The sequence below is a fragment of the Dendrobates tinctorius genome, unplaced genomic scaffold (assembly GCF_039654945.1).
Source record: "Dendrobates tinctorius isolate UK_male_01 unplaced genomic scaffold, ASM3965494v1 ptg000020l, whole genome shotgun sequence".
NCBI lineage: Eukaryota > Metazoa > Chordata > Amphibia > Anura > Dendrobatidae > Dendrobates > Dendrobates tinctorius.
Genome location: NW_027361688.1, coordinates 1,914,750 through 1,932,998, shown reverse-complemented (window position 1 = coordinate 1,932,998; position 18,249 = coordinate 1,914,750). Strand labels below are relative to the sequence as shown.

The 18,249-nt window shown below is 51.2% G+C and overlaps 1 protein-coding gene across 2 annotated transcripts in view; it reads right to left on the bottom strand.

The window, feature by feature from the left end:
- Window positions 1–18,249, bottom strand: part of ITPR2 (inositol 1,4,5-trisphosphate receptor type 2) — a 285,461-nt gene that overhangs the window by 123,178 nt on the left and 144,034 nt on the right. For both annotated transcript variants that reach the window (XM_073567437.1, XM_073567438.1), the window contains 5 exons: window positions 16,603–16,725; window positions 16,092–16,292; window positions 13,092–13,343; window positions 9,850–9,975; window positions 7,881–8,009 (listed from right to left, as the gene is read on the bottom strand). In XM_073567437.1, the coding sequence (XP_073423538.1) occupies window positions 7,881–8,009; window positions 9,850–9,975; window positions 13,092–13,343; window positions 16,092–16,292; window positions 16,603–16,725 (831 nt within the window). The remainder of the gene's footprint in view (window positions 1–7,880; window positions 8,010–9,849; window positions 9,976–13,091; window positions 13,344–16,091; window positions 16,293–16,602; window positions 16,726–18,249) is intronic.

The following is an 18,249-nucleotide window of genomic DNA, read 5'->3' as shown; positions in this document are numbered from 1 at the left end:
TCAACCACCACCAGGATGACCGTGTTCCCTGCCGAGGCTGGCAAGTCAGTGATAAAATCCATGGAGATTTCTGTCCATGGCCTATTGGGTACCCCCAGAGGCTGTAGCGTGCCAGCAGGACGGGTTCGGGGTGACTTAGCCCTAGCGCACGTGATGCAAGCTGCCACGTACAAGACCACGCCCTGCCGGATTTTGGGCCACCAGAAACGACGCGATACCAGCTCTAAGGTGCCCTTCACCCCTGGGTGACCAGCCAGTACCGAATCGTGGTGTTCCTTCAACACCTTAGGCCGAAGATGCAGGGGTACAAATGATTTGTTGGCGGGAAGTCCTGGTGGTACCTCCTCTTGGGCCTCGGCAATCTCCGCCTCTACCTCAGTCGTGAGAGCCGAGACCACTACCCCTTTCTGGAGGATGGGTACCGGCTCTTCCCGAGGTTCTCCCCCCGGAAAACACCTAGACAAAGCATCCGCCTTGGTGTTTTTAGCCCCGGGACGGTACGTCACAAGAAAATTGAAACGAGTAAAAAACAATGCCCAGCGAGCCTGCCTAGGAGACAGACGCTTGGCCGACTCCAGGTAGAGCAGATTCTTATGGTCGGTGATAACTGTGACCTGGTGAGCCGCCCCCTCCAAGAAGTGTCGCCACTCCTCAAAAGCCAGTTTGATGGCCAACAACTCCCTGTTGCCGATATCATAATTCCGTTCGGCCGGCGACAGCTTCTTGGAGAAGTAGGCGCATGGATGCATCTCGCTCAAGGACGAGCCTTGAGACAGTACTGCCCCCACTCCCACCTCCGACGCATCAACCTCTACCACAAAAGGTTTAGACACGTCTGGTTGCACCAGAATGGGGGCTGAAGCAAAACTATTCTTCAGACGCTCAAATGCACGTATAGCCACCTCAGGCCAGTTCGCCAGATCGGCACCCTTCTTTGTCATGTCCGTGAGCGGTTTGGCGACAGTCGAAAAGTGTTTTATAAATTTCCTATAATAATTCGCAAACCCAAGGAACCGCTGGAGTGCTTTCAGACTCTCTGGCCTCTCCCATTGCAGCACCGCTTGCACCTTAGCGGTGTCCATTTTAAAACCGGCTGCGGACACAATATATCCCAAAAAGGGCAACTCCTGGACAAAAAATAAACATTTTACCAGCTTAGCATAGAGCTGGTTCTCCCGGAGCAACTGTAACACCTGCCTAACATGCTCCAAATGAGTGTCCCGATCGCTAGAATAAATGAGGATATCATCCAGGTATACAATCACAAATCTCCCCAGGACATGAGCAAATACATCATTAATAAAATGTTGGAAAACGGCAGGCGCGGTGGTCAACCCAAACGGCATAACCAGACTCTCAAAATGACCCTCAGGAGTGTTAAACGCCGTCTTCCACTCATCCCCCTGACGGACCCTTATGAGGTTATACGCCCCCCTGAGGTCCAGCTTGGAAAACCATTTCGCCCCCGCTACCTGGTTGAACAAATCCGGGATCAACGGCATTGGGTAGGGATCACGGATAGTAATCTGGTTTAACTCTCGGAAATCCAGACACGGGCGTAACCCCCCATCTTTCTTCTTAATGAAGAAAAACCCCGCTGCTACAGGCGAGGACGAAGGCCGGATGTGACCTTTGCTCAGACTCTCCGCGATGTAGTCTTTCAGAGCTTGTCTCTCAGGACCAGAAATATTAAACATCCTGGCCTTAGGTAATTTGGCCCCGGGTTTTAACCTGATCGCACAGTCATAGGCTCTATGTGGAGGCAGTTCTGAGCAACCCTTCTCAGAGAAAACATCCGCGAAATCCTGCAAAGCCTCCGGAAGGCTGGGCGTCACGGCGGACACACATGTGGCCAAGCAATTGTCTTGGCAGAAACCACTCCACTGGACTATGTCCTGAGTTTTCCAATCAATTACCGGGTTGTGCCTGGACAGCCATGGAAAACCCAGGACCATTTGAGCTGGGAGATTACGGAGGACCCTACATGTAACCGACTCAGAATGTAGGACCCCAAAGTGGAGTTTCACCTCTGCCACAAACTCAGTAATCTCCCCTTGAGGGAGGGGAACAGCATTAATGGTCACCACCTGTATGGGGTGAGGAAGTTTTTCGATCTTAAACCCGGCGGTGTGTGCAAACTCCTCATCTATGAGATTGGTGGCGGAACTGCTATCCACAAACACTGATATAGGTAGCTCTCTGCCGGCGATAATAACCTTGGCAGGGAGCATACATTGAGATACCATCATGGAGGATATGCATACGCTCAGTTGGGTCTCCTCCATACCCTCTGAGCTTAACAGTTTTCCGCTGGTGTGACCCTCTTAGGTAGTACCGGGCAAACGTTAACATAATGACCTCCTTTTCCACAGTAGAAACATGCTCCGGACTTCCGGAATCCCGGAGCGCGAGGCTGAACCTGTGCCACGCCAGCAATCTGCATAGGTTCAGGGGACTCATCTACTTCAACCACACCTGCACCTCTGTTTTTCCCCAGAGGTAGCGTCTCCTGTGCCCCCTGACGAAAACGGCGATCAATACGTATCACCAAACTCATGGCAGACTCCAATGATGCCGGAGTCTCATACATCAGGAGGGCTTGTTTCACCCTCCCTGATACCCCATGAATAAACTGGCTCCGCAGTGCTGGGTCATTCCACTGTGTGTCTACAGCCCAGCGGCGAAATTCCGAACAATAGTCTTCTGCCAAGCGCTCCCCCTGGCGGAGGGCGCGGATTTTAGATTCCGCTAGAGCCAGTCGGTCAGGGTCATCGTAAATGAGCCCGAGGGCAGAAAAAACATTATCGACCGAATGAAATGTAGCAGAGTCAGGTGGTAAGGAAAATGCCCATGCTTGGGGGTCACCACTCAGTAATGACAACACCAGCCCTACTCGCTGGGCCTCATTACCTGAGGAGATTGGCCGCATGCGGAATTATAATTTGCAGGCCTCCCGAAATACGACAAATTTGCTGCGATCGCCTGAAAATCGTTCTGGCAGCGGGATCTTCGGCTCTGCACCGACACCTGCAGATGCCGTTTGCACCTTTGCTACTACCAGGCCCTGCTGCTGAACTGCCCCTTTCAACTCGGAGACCTGTATGGACAGCGCCGCCAACTGGCGGGTTATGGAATCTAATGGATCCATGGACTCCTGAAAAAATGTGGGCCGATTATAATGTCACGGGGGATTAGTTCAACTAAGGCTGAAATACCCGGGGCCCCTGTGGTGTCCCTTTTACTAGGGGAAACCCTGTCTGACCCTCAACCCAGGGTTTTTGCTGAAGGTGCAAATGCCTGAGCCTCCGACCTTTCCTTATCTCCTGCTCAGCCCTGCACTTAACCCTCCACCCTCCACCCAGTGAGGAGTCACCACCAAAGCTCCCACACAAATAATGACAGACAGGGAGAACTTAAACTGCACTGCGCCGCACACACACAGGAATAAACAGTAATGTGAACAGGGCACAACTAAACACAAATATGGGAAGGAGAAAGGATAACGACGGATCATACGACACCAGATATGAATCTCTCTCTCTTGAACACCTCCACTCCAGACCGGAACCACTTGGTATGAAACACAAGCTATAATCGGCGACGCCCATATGCCAGTATGACTATTTAAAGACCGTGGGCGTGACTAACCTTCCAACCTGGTCTCCAGCAGGATTAACCCCCGAGAGCCTGAAGATCAGGCCGGCGCCACTGAGGCTATAGTGGCTGGAGGTGGAACTACCTCTGCCTGCCGGATGCTGTGGTGTGAACAGCGTCCGACATGACACGCCCTCTGTGAGCGCAGGAGAGAGCATAGCGCCATGTGTGAGCGCAGGAGAGAGCGCAGCGCCATCTGTGAGCGCAGGAGAGAGCACAGTGCAATCTGTGAGCGCAGGAGAGAGCGCAGCGCCATCTGTGAGCGCAGGAGAGAGCATAGCACCATCTGTGAGCGCAGGAGAGAGGACAGCGCAATCTGTGAGCGCAGGAGAGAGCATAGCACCATCTGTGAGCGCAGGAGAGAGGACAGCGCAATCTGTGAGCGCAGGAGAGAGGACAGCGCCATCTGTGAGCGCAGGAGAGAGCACAGTGCAATCTGTGAGCGCAGGAGAGAGCGCAGCGCCATCTGTGAGCGCAGGAGAGAGCATAGCGCCATCTGTGAGCGCAGGAGAGAGGACAGCGCAATCTGTGAGCGCAGGAGAGAGGACAGCGCCATCTGTGAGCGCAGGAGAGAGCACAGTGCAATCTGTGAGCGCAGGAGAGAGCGCAGCGCCATCTGTGAGCGCAGGAGAGAGCATAGCGCCATCTGTGAGCGCAGGAGAGAGGACAGCGCAATCTGTGAGCGCAGGAGAGAGCACAGCGCCATCTGTGAGCACAGGAGAGAGCACAGTGCAATCTGTGAGCGCAGGAGAGAGCGCAGCGCCATCTGTGAGCGCAGGAGAGAGCGCAGCGCCATCTGTGAGCGCAGGAGAGAGCGCAGCGCCATCTGTGAGCGCAGGAGAGAGGACAGCGCCATCTGTGAGCGCAGGAGAGAGGACAGCGCAATCTGTGAGCGCAGGAGAGAGGACAGCGCAATCTGTGAGCGCAGAAGAGAGCACAGCGCCATCTGTGAGCGCAGGAGAGAGCACAGCACCCTGTGTGCGCGCAGGAGAGAGCACAGCGCCCTGTGTGCGCGCAGGAGAGAGCACAGCGCCATGTGTGAGCGCAGGAGAGAGCACAGCGCCATGTGTGAGCGCAGGAGAGAGCACAGCGCCATGTGTGAGCGCAGGAGAGAGCACAGCGCCATGTGTGAGCGCAGGAGAGAGCACAGCGCCATGTGTGAGCGCAGGAGAGAGCACAGCGCCATGTGTGAGCGCAGGAGAGAGCACAGCGCCATGTGTGAGCGCAGGAGAGAGCACAGCGCCATGTGTGAGCGCAGGAGAGAGCACAGCGCCATGTGTGAGCGCAGGAGAGAGCACAGCGCCATGTGTGAGCGCAGGAGAGAGCACAGCGCCATGTGTGAGCGCAGGAGAGAGCACAGCGCCATGTGTGAGCGCAGGAGAGAGCACAGCGCCATGTGTGAGCGCAGGAGAGAGCACAGCGCCATGTGTGAGCGCAGGAGAGAGCACAGCGCCATGTGTGAGCGCAGGAGAGAGCACAGCGCCATGTGTGAGCGCAGGAGAGAGCACAGCGCCATGTGTGAGCGCAGGAGAGAGCACAGCGCCATGTGTGAGCGCAGGAGAGAGCACAGCGCCATGTGTGAGCGCAGGAGAGAGCACAGCGCCATGTGTGAGCGCAGGAGAGAGCACAGCGCCATGTGTGAGCGCAGGAGAGAGCACAGCGCCATCTGTGAGCACAGGAGAGAGCACAGCGCCATCTGTGAGCGCAGTAGAGATCACAGCGCCATCTGTGAGTGCAAGAGAGAGCGCAGCGCCATCTGTGAGCGTAGGAGAGAGCACAGCACCATCTGTATCTAATCCTCTCCTGTGTGATACTGACTGCTGAGCCGTGTATCTAATCCTATCCTGTGTGATACTGACTGCTGTGCTGTGTATCTAATCCTATCCTGTGTGATACTGACTGCTGAGTCGTGTGTCTAATCCTCTCCTGTGTGATACTGACTGCTGAGCCGTGTATCTAATCCTATCCTGTGTGATACTGACTGCTGAGTTGTGTATCTAACCCTATCCTGAGTGATACAGTCTTCTGAGCCGTGTATCTAATCCTCTCCTGTGTGATACTGACTGCTGAGCCGTGTATCTAATCCTATCCTGTGTGATACTGACTGCTGTGCTGTGTATCTAATCCTATCCTGTGTGATACTGACTGCTGAGCCGTGTATCTAATCCTATCCTGTGTGATACTGACTGCTGAGCCGTGTATCTAATCCTCTCCTGTGTGATACTGACTGCTGAGCCGTGTATCTAATCCTATCCTGTGTGATACTGACTGCTGTGCTGTGTATCTAATCCTATCCTGTGTGATACTGACTGCTGAGCCGTGTATCTAATCCTATCCTGTGTGATACTGACTGCTGAGCTGTGTATCTAATCCTATACTGTGTGATACTGACTGCTGAGCCGTGTATCTAATCCTATACTGTGTGATACTGACTGCTGAGCCGTGTATCTAATCCTCTCCTGTGTGATACTGACTGCTGAGCCGTGTATCTAATCCTCTCCTGTGTGATACTGACTGCTGAGCCGTGTATCTAATCCTATCCTGTGTGATACTGTCTGCAGAGCCGTGTATCTAATCCTCTCCTGTGTGATACTGTCTGCTGAGCCGTGTGTCTAATCCTCTCCTGTGTGATACTGACTGCTGAGCTATGTATCTAATCCTCTCCTGTGTGTTACTGACTGCTGAGCTGTGTATCTCATCCTGTCCTGTGTGATACTGTCTGCTGAGCCGTGTATCTAATCCTATCCTGTTTGATACTGACTGCTGAGCCGTGTATCTAATCCTATCCTGTGTGATACTGTCTGCTGAGCCGTTTATCTAATCCTATCCTGTGTGATACTGACTGCTGAGCTGTGTATCTAATCCTCTCCTGTGTGATACTGACTGCTGAGCCGTGTATCTAATCCTATCCTGTGTGATACTGACTGCTGAGCCGTGTATCTAATCCTCTCCTGTGTGATACTGACTGCTGAGCCGTGTATCTAATCCTATCCTGTGTGATACTGTCTGCAGAGCCGTGTATCTAATCCTCTCCTGTGTGATACCGTCTGCTGAGCCGTGTGTCTAATCCTCTCCTGTGTGATACTGACTGCTGAGCTGTGTATCTCATCCTATCCTGTGTGATACTGTCTGCTGAGCCGTGTATCTAATCCTATCCTGTGTGATACTGACTGCTGAGCCGTATATCTAATCCTATCCTGTGTGATACTGTCTGCTGAGCTGTGTATCTAATCCCGTCATGTGTGATACTGACTGCTGAGCCGTGTATCTAATCCTATCCTGTGTGATACTGACTGCTGAGCTGTGTATCTAATCCTCTCCTGTGTGATACTGACTGCTGAGCCGTGTATCTAATCCTATCCTGTGTGATACTTACTGCTGAGCCGTGTATCTAAGCCCTGTATTTTGATACCACAGTGCAGCTTGTCCGTCCTGTAATTGCAGGTAATGAGCTCCGGCTGCCGCCCCCCGCGCTCCTCCATATTCGGGGTCTCGCTCTGAATTTGTCGCCTGCAGCTCATAATTCAGCGGCCGGGATGTGGGGACACGGACAATTACCGCCCCGAGCGCTGACCGCCGCCGGGATGAGCAGCCGCCCCTACACGAGGCTGAATAATGGAGGGCGATAACAGGAGGGGGAGGGGGGATAAAACTCCCTCAGCAGCGGGGACTTCATCCTCCATTAATGCTCCCGCAAGAAACTGAGTGCAGAAATCCTAATTCCACAGCCTGTCACATGATAAACGTATGCACTTCTGTCTTTACGCCATACTTTACCCTGCAGCTCTGCTCTATTAGAGCTCAGGTATAAACAATGGCTAACGCTTAGCTGCACTGCCTTGTGGAGTCTGAACCCTCCTTTCTTCCCCCAGTTCTATTGCCTGTCCACCATGCTTTACAGTGCTGCTGAATCCCCTCTACTGTCTTAAGTTATCAGCCACTGGGTGGCGCTCTCTGCGCCGCTAACTCTTTAAGGGTGGCTCAGTGGTTAGCGCTGCAGCCTTGCAGCGCTGGAGTCCTGGGTTCGAGTCCCACCAAGGACAACATCTGCAAGGAGTTTGTATGTTCTCCCCGTGTTTGCGTGGGTTTCCTCCCACACTCCAAAAAACATACTGATAGGGAATTTAGATTGTGAGCCCCATCAGGGACAGTGATGATAATGTGTGCAAACTGTAAAGCGCTGCGGAATATAAAAATAAAGTATTATTATTATTATTATTATTAACCTGGAGGCTTGTGCTGTTATCAGAAAATGGGGAGCTGAAGAAGCCGCTGACGATGTTCATCACGGCCTCCGTCACGTACTTCTCCAGCGCCGTGTCCGCGTGTTTGCGGTCGGTGGTTGTGTTGCAGACCTGGCAAGGAAAAATATAAGTCAAGCGGACTACAAATACCAGGACAGTCAGCTGGGAAATCCACTGCAAGAAACGCATTGCGGCTTTCGCTCTAGTCACAGACAAAGCTGCATCTACTATTCAGCTGTGAGAACAGTAAGCCTAACAATTTTCTATGAGCTCAACGGGCCATCCGGACAATGCTCTGTGAGCTCAGCGTGCCATCCGGACAATGCTCTATGAGCTCAGCGTGCCATCCGGACAATGCTCTATGAGCTCAGCGTGCCATCCGGACAATGCTCTATGAGCTCAGCGTGCCATCCGGACGATGCTCTGTGAGCTCAGCGTGCCATCCGGACAATGCTCTGTGAGATCAGCGTGCCATCCAGAGGATGCTCTGTGAGCTCAGCGTGCCATCCGGACAATGCTCTGTGAGCTCAGCGTGCCATCCGGACAATGCTCTGTGAGCTCAGCGTGCCATCCGGACAATGCTCTGTGAGCTCAGCGTGCCATCCGGACGATGCTCTGTGAGCTCAGCGTGCCATCCGGACGATGCTCTGTGAGCTCAGCGTGCCATCCAGACAATGCTCTGTGAGCTCAGCGTGCCATCCGGACGATGCTCTGTGAGCTCAGCGTGCCATCCGGACAATGCTCTGTGAGCTCAGCGTGACATCCGGACGATGCTCTGTGAGCTCAGCGTGCCATCCGGACGATGCTCTGTGAGCTCAGCGTGCCATCTGGACAATGCTCTGTGAGCTCAGCGTGCCATCCGGACAATGCTCTGTGAGCTCAGCGTGCCATCCGGACAATGCTCTGTGAGCTAGCGTGCCATCCGGACAATGCTCTTAGAGCATTGTCTGGCCGCCATGCTGAGCCCACAGAGCATTGTCTGGCCGCCACGTTGACCTCATTGTTGTGTCTGGACACTGGTCTGTGAGCTAAGCGTGCCATCCGGACAATGCTCTGTGAGCTCAGCGTGCCATCCGGACAATGCTCTGTGAGCTCAGCGTGCCATCTGGACAATGCTCTGTGAGCTAAGTGTGCCATCCGGACAATGCTCTGTGAGCTCAGCGTGCCATCCGGACAATGCTCTGTGAGCTCAGCGTGCCATCCGGACAATGCTCTGTGAGCTCAGCGTGCCATCCGGACGATGCTCTGTGAGCTCAGCGTGCCATCTGGACAATGTTCTGTGAGCTCAGCGTGCCATCCGGACAATGCTCTGTGAGCTCAGCGTGCCATCCGGACAATGCTCTGTGAGCTCAGCGTGCCATCCGGACAATGCTCTGTGAGCTAGCGTGCCATCCGGACAATGCTCTTAGAGCATTGTCTGGCCGCCATGCTGAGCCCACAGAGCATTGTCTGGCCGCCACGTTGACCTCATTGTTGTGTCTGGACACTGGTCTGTGAGCTAAGCGTGCCATCCGGACAATGCTCTGTGAGCTCAGCGTGCCATCCGGACAATGCTCTGTGAGCTCAGCGTGCCATCTGGACAATGCTTTGTGAGCTAATCGTGCCATCCCGACAATGCTCTGTGAGCTAATCGTGCCATCCGGACAATGCTCTGTGAGCTAAGCGTGCCATCCGGACAATGCTCTGTGAGCTAAGCGTGCCATCCGGACAATGCTCTGTGAGCTAAGCGTGCCATCCGGACAATGCTCTTCGAGCATTGTCTGGCCGCCACGTTGACCTCATTGTTGTGTCTGGACACTGCTCTGTGAACTTAGCATGCCGTTCAGACAATGCTCTGTGAGCTCAGCGGGCTGAGACATGCGATGTGATATACTGTAATGATGGAAATGTGTACAGCTCACGCGAGAACTGTCCCTGCAACGACACACTGTAACAAACCACGGCCACTCACCCGCGCCATGTCCACTAGGAAATTCTCAAACAGCTTCCAGATGTGGTTACTGGTGTAGATCTCCTTCATCTCCACCTCTGTGTCCACATAACAATGGTTCACAAAGTTCACGTAGGCGATCTTCACCTGAGAGAGGAGGTGGGACGTGAGCGGAGAGGACGAATATCGACAGGCGCCACACATCACCACCCGCAGTGCCGGGCCGACATCTACACAGTGATTGCACCAGCAGAATAGTGAGTGCAGCTCTGGGGTATAATACAGGATGTAACTCACGATCAGTAATGTAATGTATGTACACAGTGACTGCACCTGCAGAATAGTGAGTGCAGCTCTTGGGTATAATACAGGAGGTAACTCAGGATCAGTAATGTATGTACACAGTGACTATACCAGCAGAATAGTGAGTGCAGCTCTGGAGTATAATACAGGATGTAACTCAGGATCAATAATGTAATGTATGTACACAGTGACTGCACCAGCAGAATAGTGAGTGCAGCTCTGGGGTATAATGCAGGATGTAACTCAGGATCAGTAATGTAATGTATGTACACAGTGACTGCACCAGCAGAATAGTGAGTGCAGCTCTGGAGTATAATACAGGATGTAACTCAGGATCAGTAATGTAATATATGTACACAGTGACTGCACCAGCAGAATAGTGAGTGCTGCTCTGGGGTATAATACAGGAGGTAACTCAGGATCAGTAATGTAATGTATGTACACAGTGACTGCACCAGCAGAATAGTGAGTGCAGCTCTGTGGTATAACACAGGATGTAACTCAGGATCAGTAATGTAATGTATGTACACAGTGACTGCACCAGCAGAATAGTGAGTGCAGCTCTTGGGTATAATACAGGATGTAACTCAGGATCAATAATGTAATGTATGTACACAGTGACTGCACCAGCAGAATAGTGAGTGCAGCTCTGGAGTATAACACAGGATGTAACTCAGGATCAGTAATGTAACGTATGTACACAGTGACTGCACCAGCAGAATAGTGAGTGCAGCTCTGGGGTATAATACAGGATGTAACTCAGGATCAGTAATGTAATGTATGTACACAGTGACTGCACCAGCAGAATAGTGAGTGCAGCTCTGGAGTATAATACAGGAGGTAACTCAGGATCAGTAATGTAATGTATGTACACAGTGACTGCACCAGCAGAATAGTGAGTGCAGCTCTGGGGTATAATACAGGATGTAACTCAGGATCAGTAATGTAATGTATGTACACAGTGACTGCACCAGCAGAATAGTGAGTGCAGCTCTGGGGTATAATACAGGATGCAACTCAGGATCAGTAATGTATGTACACAGTGACTGCACCAGCAGAATAGTGAGTGCAGCTCTGGGGTATAATACAGGATGTAACTCAGGATCAGTAATGTAATGTATGTACACAGTGACTGCACCAGCAGAATAGTGAGTGCAGCTCTGGGGTATAATACAGGATGTAACTCAGGATCAGTAATGTAATGTATGTACACAGTGACTACACCAGCAGAATAGTGAGTGCAGCTCTGGAGTATAATACAGGATGTAACTCAGGATCAGTAATGTAATGTATGTACACAGTGACTACACCAGCAGAATAGTGAGTGCAGCTCTGGAGTATAACACAGGATGTAACTCAGGATCAGTAATGTAACGTATGTACACAGTGATTGCACCAGCAGAATAGTGAGTGCAGCTCTGGGGTATAATACAGGATGTAACTCAGGATCAGTAATGTAATGTATGTACACAGTGACTGCACCAGCAGAATAGTGAGTGCAGCTCTGGAGTATAATACAGGATGTAACTCAGGATCAGTAATGTAATGTATGTACACAGTGACTGCACCAGCAGAATAGTGAGTGCAGCTCTGGGGTATAATACAGGATGTAACTCAGGATCAGTAATGTATGTACACAGTGACTGCACCAGCAGAATAGTGAATGCAGCTCTGGAGTATAATACAGGATGTAACTCAGGATCAGTAATGTAATGTATGTACACAGTGACTACACCAGCAGAATAGTGAGTGCAGCTCTGGGGTATAATACAGGATGTAACTCAGGATCAGTAATGTAATGTATGTATACAGTGACTGCACCAGCAGAATAGTGAGTGCAGCTCTGGGGTATAATACAGGATGTAACTCAGGATCAGTAATGTAATGTATGTACACAGTGACTGCACCAGCAGAATAGTGAGTGCAGCTCTGGGGTATAATACAGGATGTAACTCAGGATCAGTAATGTAATGTATGTATACAGTGACTGCACCAGCAGAATAGTGAGTGCAGCTCTGGGGTATAACACAGGATGTAACTCAGGATCAGTAATGTAATGTATGTACACAGTGACTGCACCAGTAGAATAGTGAGTGCAGCTCTGGGGTATAATACAGGATGTAACTCAGGTTCAGTAATGTAATGTATGTACACAGTGACTGCACCAGCAGAATAGTGAGTGCAGCTCTGGAGTATAACACAGGATGTAACTCAGGATCAGTAATGTAATGTATGTACACAGTGACTGCACCAGTAGAATAGTGAGTGCAGCTCTGGAGTATAATACAGGATGTAACTCAGGATCAGTAATGTAATGTATGTACACAGTGACTGCACCAGTAGAATAGTGAGTGCAGCTCTGGAGTATAATACAGGATGTAACTCAGGTTCAGTAATGTAATGTATGTACACAGTGACTGCACCAGCAGAATAGTGAGTGCAGCTCTGGAGTATAATACAGGATGTAACTCAGGATCAGTAATGTAATGTATGTACACAGTGACTGCACCAGTAGAATAGTGAGTGCAGCTCTGGGGTATAATACAGGATGTAACTCAGGTTCAGTAATGTAATGTATGTACACAGTGACTGCACCAGCAGAATAGTGAGTGCAGCTCTGGAGTATAATACAGGATGTAACTCAGGTTCAGTAATGTAATGTATGTACACAGTGACTGCACCAGCAGAATAGTGAGTGCAGCTCTGGAGTATAATACAGGATGTAACTCAGGATCAGTAATGTAATGTATGTACACAGTGACTGCACCAGTAGAATAGTGAGTGCAGCTCTGGGGTATAATACAGGATGTAACTCAGGTTCAGTAATGTAATGTATGTATACAGTGACTGCACCAGCAGAATAGTGAGTGCAGCTCTGGAGTATAATACAGGATGTAACTTCTAGTCCCCTGTGGGGGCGCTGCAGTGCGGCTCGTTCATACGTCCCGTCGGGCTCCTACCTCGGGGATGCAGTCGTCATGTGTCACCACGCGGACGATGTCATCCAGGGGCAGGAGGGAGTTGCACTTGATCTCGGTGTAGACGTTCTTGCCCTCGGTGCAGGCCGCCAGTAGCTCCACCAGGGTGATGTGATACGCCAGGGGGCCGCTCTCGTCCGCCCGGTCCCGCTCTGAGCACATCATCTGCAGGAGGATGGGGAACGAGGCGCGGTCGTTGTAGAAGATGAGCACGTCCTCTCCGCCATTGATCAGCTGCGACATAGAAACACCAGAACAGGTCACGGACTGTTGAGTGCGTGCTTCATACCGTAGCGGGGTCCTGCACGGCCACGATGTGTCCTCCCACCCCCCACGTGCGACTAGTCCATGCTAAAGGGCCAGACACAGAAGAAGAGGTGGCCCCATAACAAACATCAAGTACGGCCCTTCCATGGCCCAAGGGCCGAGCTCCCCCAAGTTCTGACACCCAGGAGCAAAGGAGCCTCAGGATACTGGAGGGAAAAAGATGGTCCTGCCAGTGATTGGCTGCAGCGGTCACATGTCCATCCAAACTGAACAGGAAGTACGCATCAGGGTTCTGCAGTTACTGCTTGGCCTGGATAAACATGTGAATGCTGCAGCTAATCACTGGCTATAACAGTGGTGTGTCAAGCACTATTTCGACCAGCGACTGACTGCAGCGACTATGTGTCTGTCCAGACGGAATAGGAAGCACATACCTGGGGTCTGTAGCTCCTGCTTGACCTGGATGGAGATGTCACCACTGCAGCCAAACACTGGCTATAACCGTCACTACTATAAACAAGTGATTGGCTGCAGCGGTTACATGTCAATCCAGGCGAAACAGCTACTACAGACCACTGGTGCATACTTCCAATCATTAGCTAAAATCGGGACTGTGATGGAGTGATAGGCTATGTGGATGTCATTTTGTGTATATTTCTATTTCACTTATTTTCATATTGTTTTTCTTGTTACTTTGTATGTCTACAGCCTGAATGTATCTGTCTCTTGATGAGCCTCTGTAGTTCGTTAATCCCCAAGGCTCCCTTGTTCTCCTCTGGGAGGCCTGCAAACCGCCCCAACCTGTTTGACTACCTCTGGACACAAGGAAGGGGGTGGGGAGGACAGGAGCTGGACAAGTCCATTCCTGTGTGGTGACGACCCTGTGAAGACTGCACCTCAGAGAGAAGGAAGCGTTGGACCCATTTTATCCTCTGGATGCTAGAGTTTTGGAATCTCATCTCCCTGGACATTTTATCCTGTTACTGGACTACATTCTTGTTCTGGACTATTGTATCCTCAGTGTGGTGGATTGCTTATGGACCTTCTAATTTTGCCTGTAATAAAGGTCTTGGGATTGTTCACACTTCCCTCGCTGTTGATTGTGTGGTATCGGAGAAGGACCCAGAGACAGGGACCACCACGTGTCTGTCTGAACTGGTCAGGGAGACCCCGCAACGAAGAAGTGGGACCTGTCGGGGGGGGGGGGGGAATCAGTAAGGTGTCCACGCCGCCCCTTTAACATTAACGGCAGCCAAATTGCCCGTCACCCAGCTTTCCCAACCTAGAATGAGTCAATTATCCCAAATTAAGTCCCCTTTCTTCTGATCTGTGCGGATAGAATTTAGCAATAACCCCCCAATCCCCCGCCCCACCGGAGCCCCTACAATGCGGAGACGTCTCCGCCGCGGCAGACAAAGCCCCACGGTTGCTAATGGCCGGGAATTGTGATGTAAATGCAAGTTGTGTTAATAGTTAAAAGGGGAAAAAAAAACCTTCATGTGGAAAAGAATAGGTTGTGCGGAGGAATCTCGCCGACAAAGGTTACGGCTGTAAGAAGTTTTCGAGCCGCACTGGAAACTTCGGGAAGTCGGCGTGTTTTTTTTTTTTTTGTTCGCGCCTTGACTCATTAGCTTGATTTTCTCTCTTCGTCTTTTTTGTCTACATCCGACGCCGAGACGTTTGCAGAAAACGACATTTTTTTTTTTTCATCTTTTGGCGAGACGACGGCGGTCTATTAAGCGCCGGTGCGTGATGTATCGGGTGTCAGGTGTCAGTCATCTTAATTGCTAGCGAGTCTTTATGTCAAGATGGCTGAAGATTCGCTGTCACCGCCGGGACGCTGCGGCGGCTGAGTGTCTGCGCAGGGAAAACTCAGCACTTTCAAGAGACTCATCTTCTTCCCCCGCTGCTAACGGGGGCGTCCTGTGCGATATAGGGGGTCTGCCCGCCGGCGATTAACCCCTAAATGGAAAAAGAAACACATGTGCGACTCCTATGTCCTCCCTGCTGTCAGCGAGGAAGGTTGCGCATCGCCGACCTGCTTACAGCGCTAGCGCTGCGTGAGAACTTTGGCTGCAACTTAGGTGACGGTTCCCGAGATCACTGTATCCCGCCGCAAAATACAAGCGAATGGGGCCTGGTTGCGACCCGTAAAATACGCCGACCACGACGGGAGACTGGCATTGGACCCCTGCAGCCATCTCTGGCCAAAATCTAAAAGGTGAAAAAAAAAATGGCCTTGGATTCTAATGGACTAACCGCGTCGCACAACTCAAGAGAATAGGCAGAGAATTTGAGGCAAAAGGTTAGAACCAGGGAAAAATTGGGGGGGGGGGGGGGGGGGGGCGGCACAACTACTGCCGGACCCCCAAGTTTATGGGGTCATCGCCAAGTTCTATATACGTAAAAACCATTTGTAACCGACATGGCATCAATGAGGCGGCCTAGGGAGCAATTTCCTCCCGTCTGACCGTTTAGATGCCGTGGTTTCCATTGAGCGCGGCATCTTAGGGGGTTTATACGGCTGGAACTGCAGTTACAGAGGCGATATTACAGACGACAGCTGTAATTTATGGTGCGGGTGCAGATACGGTGCCATAAACATATGTTAATGAGGAAGACCCCCCTAACTGTAAAAACAGCCGCCTCAGCAAGAATCTGATTGGCTAAGGGGTATAATGTTGGCCAAAGTGTTAGGATTCCGTGACCTCTCACCTCCGTCATCACCACGTCCTGGCATTTCTTCACGTACTTCCCGTCCGCTTTGACGATGGTCTGCAGGAATCGCAGGTACTCCACGTGACGGCCGTGCGTCTCTACGCTGTGCACGAAGTGCTGGACCACGCGCTCGCTGATCTCGTTGCACAGGTGGTAGTTATTCATGAAGATGTGCCGCATCGTCTCGGCCTCCAGGAGCTGCAGGACGGGGGGGGGGATAATCAACCCCTAAATATCTGCACCGGGTCCAGACCCCAATTTGCCCAGTACTACAAAAACATGACTTTTCTTACAAAAAAACAGCGCCACCCTGTCCACAGGTTACATCTGGTATTGCACATCAGATTCAGTAAAGTGAGTACATCTGAGTTGTAATACCACTCGCGACCTGTGGACAAGGGTGGTGCTGTGTTTTTTTTTGTTTGTTTTTTAAATATATCCTGGGCAATCATCTGTGAATTTTACAGCCACCAGGGCTCCTTCCATGATACCGCGGCGTCACACTTACCCCCGGGGTCAAAAACAGGTTCAGGTTTTTGTGAAGAAGTATTTGATTTTGAGGATTTCCCCGGCAGAAGTTTTGCAGGAAGTTGTGAGCGAGGGTCATGATTTCATTCATTTTATCATCAGTCTGGAAAAATAAAAAGTTACTACGTCCATTAAAGGGTTGTTTCCCCAAAAATCTAGTTACCTAAAAATCATGATTTCCAGTGAACGAACCCCCCCCCCCCAGTCTTCCTGAGATTGGGGCTCTCCGGAGGACAGACCCCCATTGAAGCTCAGATCGGGGCTCTCCAGGGGACGAACCCCCAGTGATCCCAAGATTGGAACTCACCAATGGACAGACCCCCTGTGATGCAGAGATCGGGGCACTCCAGTGGATGGACCTGCTGTAATCCCAAGATCAGTGCTCTCCAGTGGACGGACCCCCAGTAATCCCAAGATTGGAGCACTCTAGTGGATGGACCTGCTGTAATCCCAAGATCAGTGCTTTCCAGTGGACGGACCCCCAGTAATCCCAAGATTGGAGCACTCCAGTGGATCAGTGCTCTCCAGTGGGCGGACCCTCTGTAATCCTGAGATTGGGTCTCCAGTGGACGGACCCCCTGTAATCCTAAGATTGGAACTCACCAATGGACAGACCCTCAGTACTCTCAAGATTGGGGCTCACCAATGGACGGACTCCCTGTGATGCAGAGATCGGGGCACTCCAGTGGACGGATCCACTGTGATCCCGAGATCAGGACTTTCCAGAGTATGGACCCCTTGTGATCCTGAGATCGGGGCACTCCAGTGGACAGATTCTGAGCGATCCCAAGATCGGGGCTCTCCAGTGGACGGATACCCTGTAATCCAGAAATCAGGGCTCTCCAGTGGACGACCCCCGTGTAATCCTGATATTGGGGTTCTCTAGATGACGGGCCCCTTATGATCCTGAGATCGGGGCTCTCCAGTAGACGGACCCCAGATAATCCCAAGATTAAAGATCTCAAGAGCATGGACCCCTTGTGATCCCAAGATCAGGGCTCACCAATGGACGGAACCCTTGTGATCCTGAAATTAGGGCTTTTCAGAGAACGGACTCCTTGTGATCCCGAGATCGGGGCTCTCCAGTGGACGGACAAACTGTAATCCTGAGATCGGGGCTCTTGAGAGGACGGACCCCTTGTGATCCCAAGACTGGGGCTCTCCAGTGGAATGACCCGCTGCAATCCCGAGATCAGGGCTCTGCAGTGGATGGACCCCCCTATAATCCCAAGATGAGGGATCCAGCGGATGGACCCTCCTGTGATCCTGAGATCAGTGCTCTCCAGTAGACGGACCCTGAGATCGGGTCTCTCCTGAAGACTAACCCCTTTTGATTTTGATTCCGAGATCAGGGCTCTCAAGCTGGCGGATGGCTAACCATCTGCCATTTACCTTGATATTTTGGTAATAATCTTATAAATGTTAAACGTTCACTTTTCTACTCTAGTTACATTCAAAGCAAAACAAAGAAAAATCTGCCGACCGCCCAAAGCAACAGACAAATTGCTTTGTGGATCAAAGAAAAAAGCAGTTTTGAATGCAGCTTTGGATCTGACCAGAGTTGAAAACATGTAAATTACAAAATTGGTCCCAGATAAGGAAAAGAAAGTCAAAAGTCAGCTAAGGA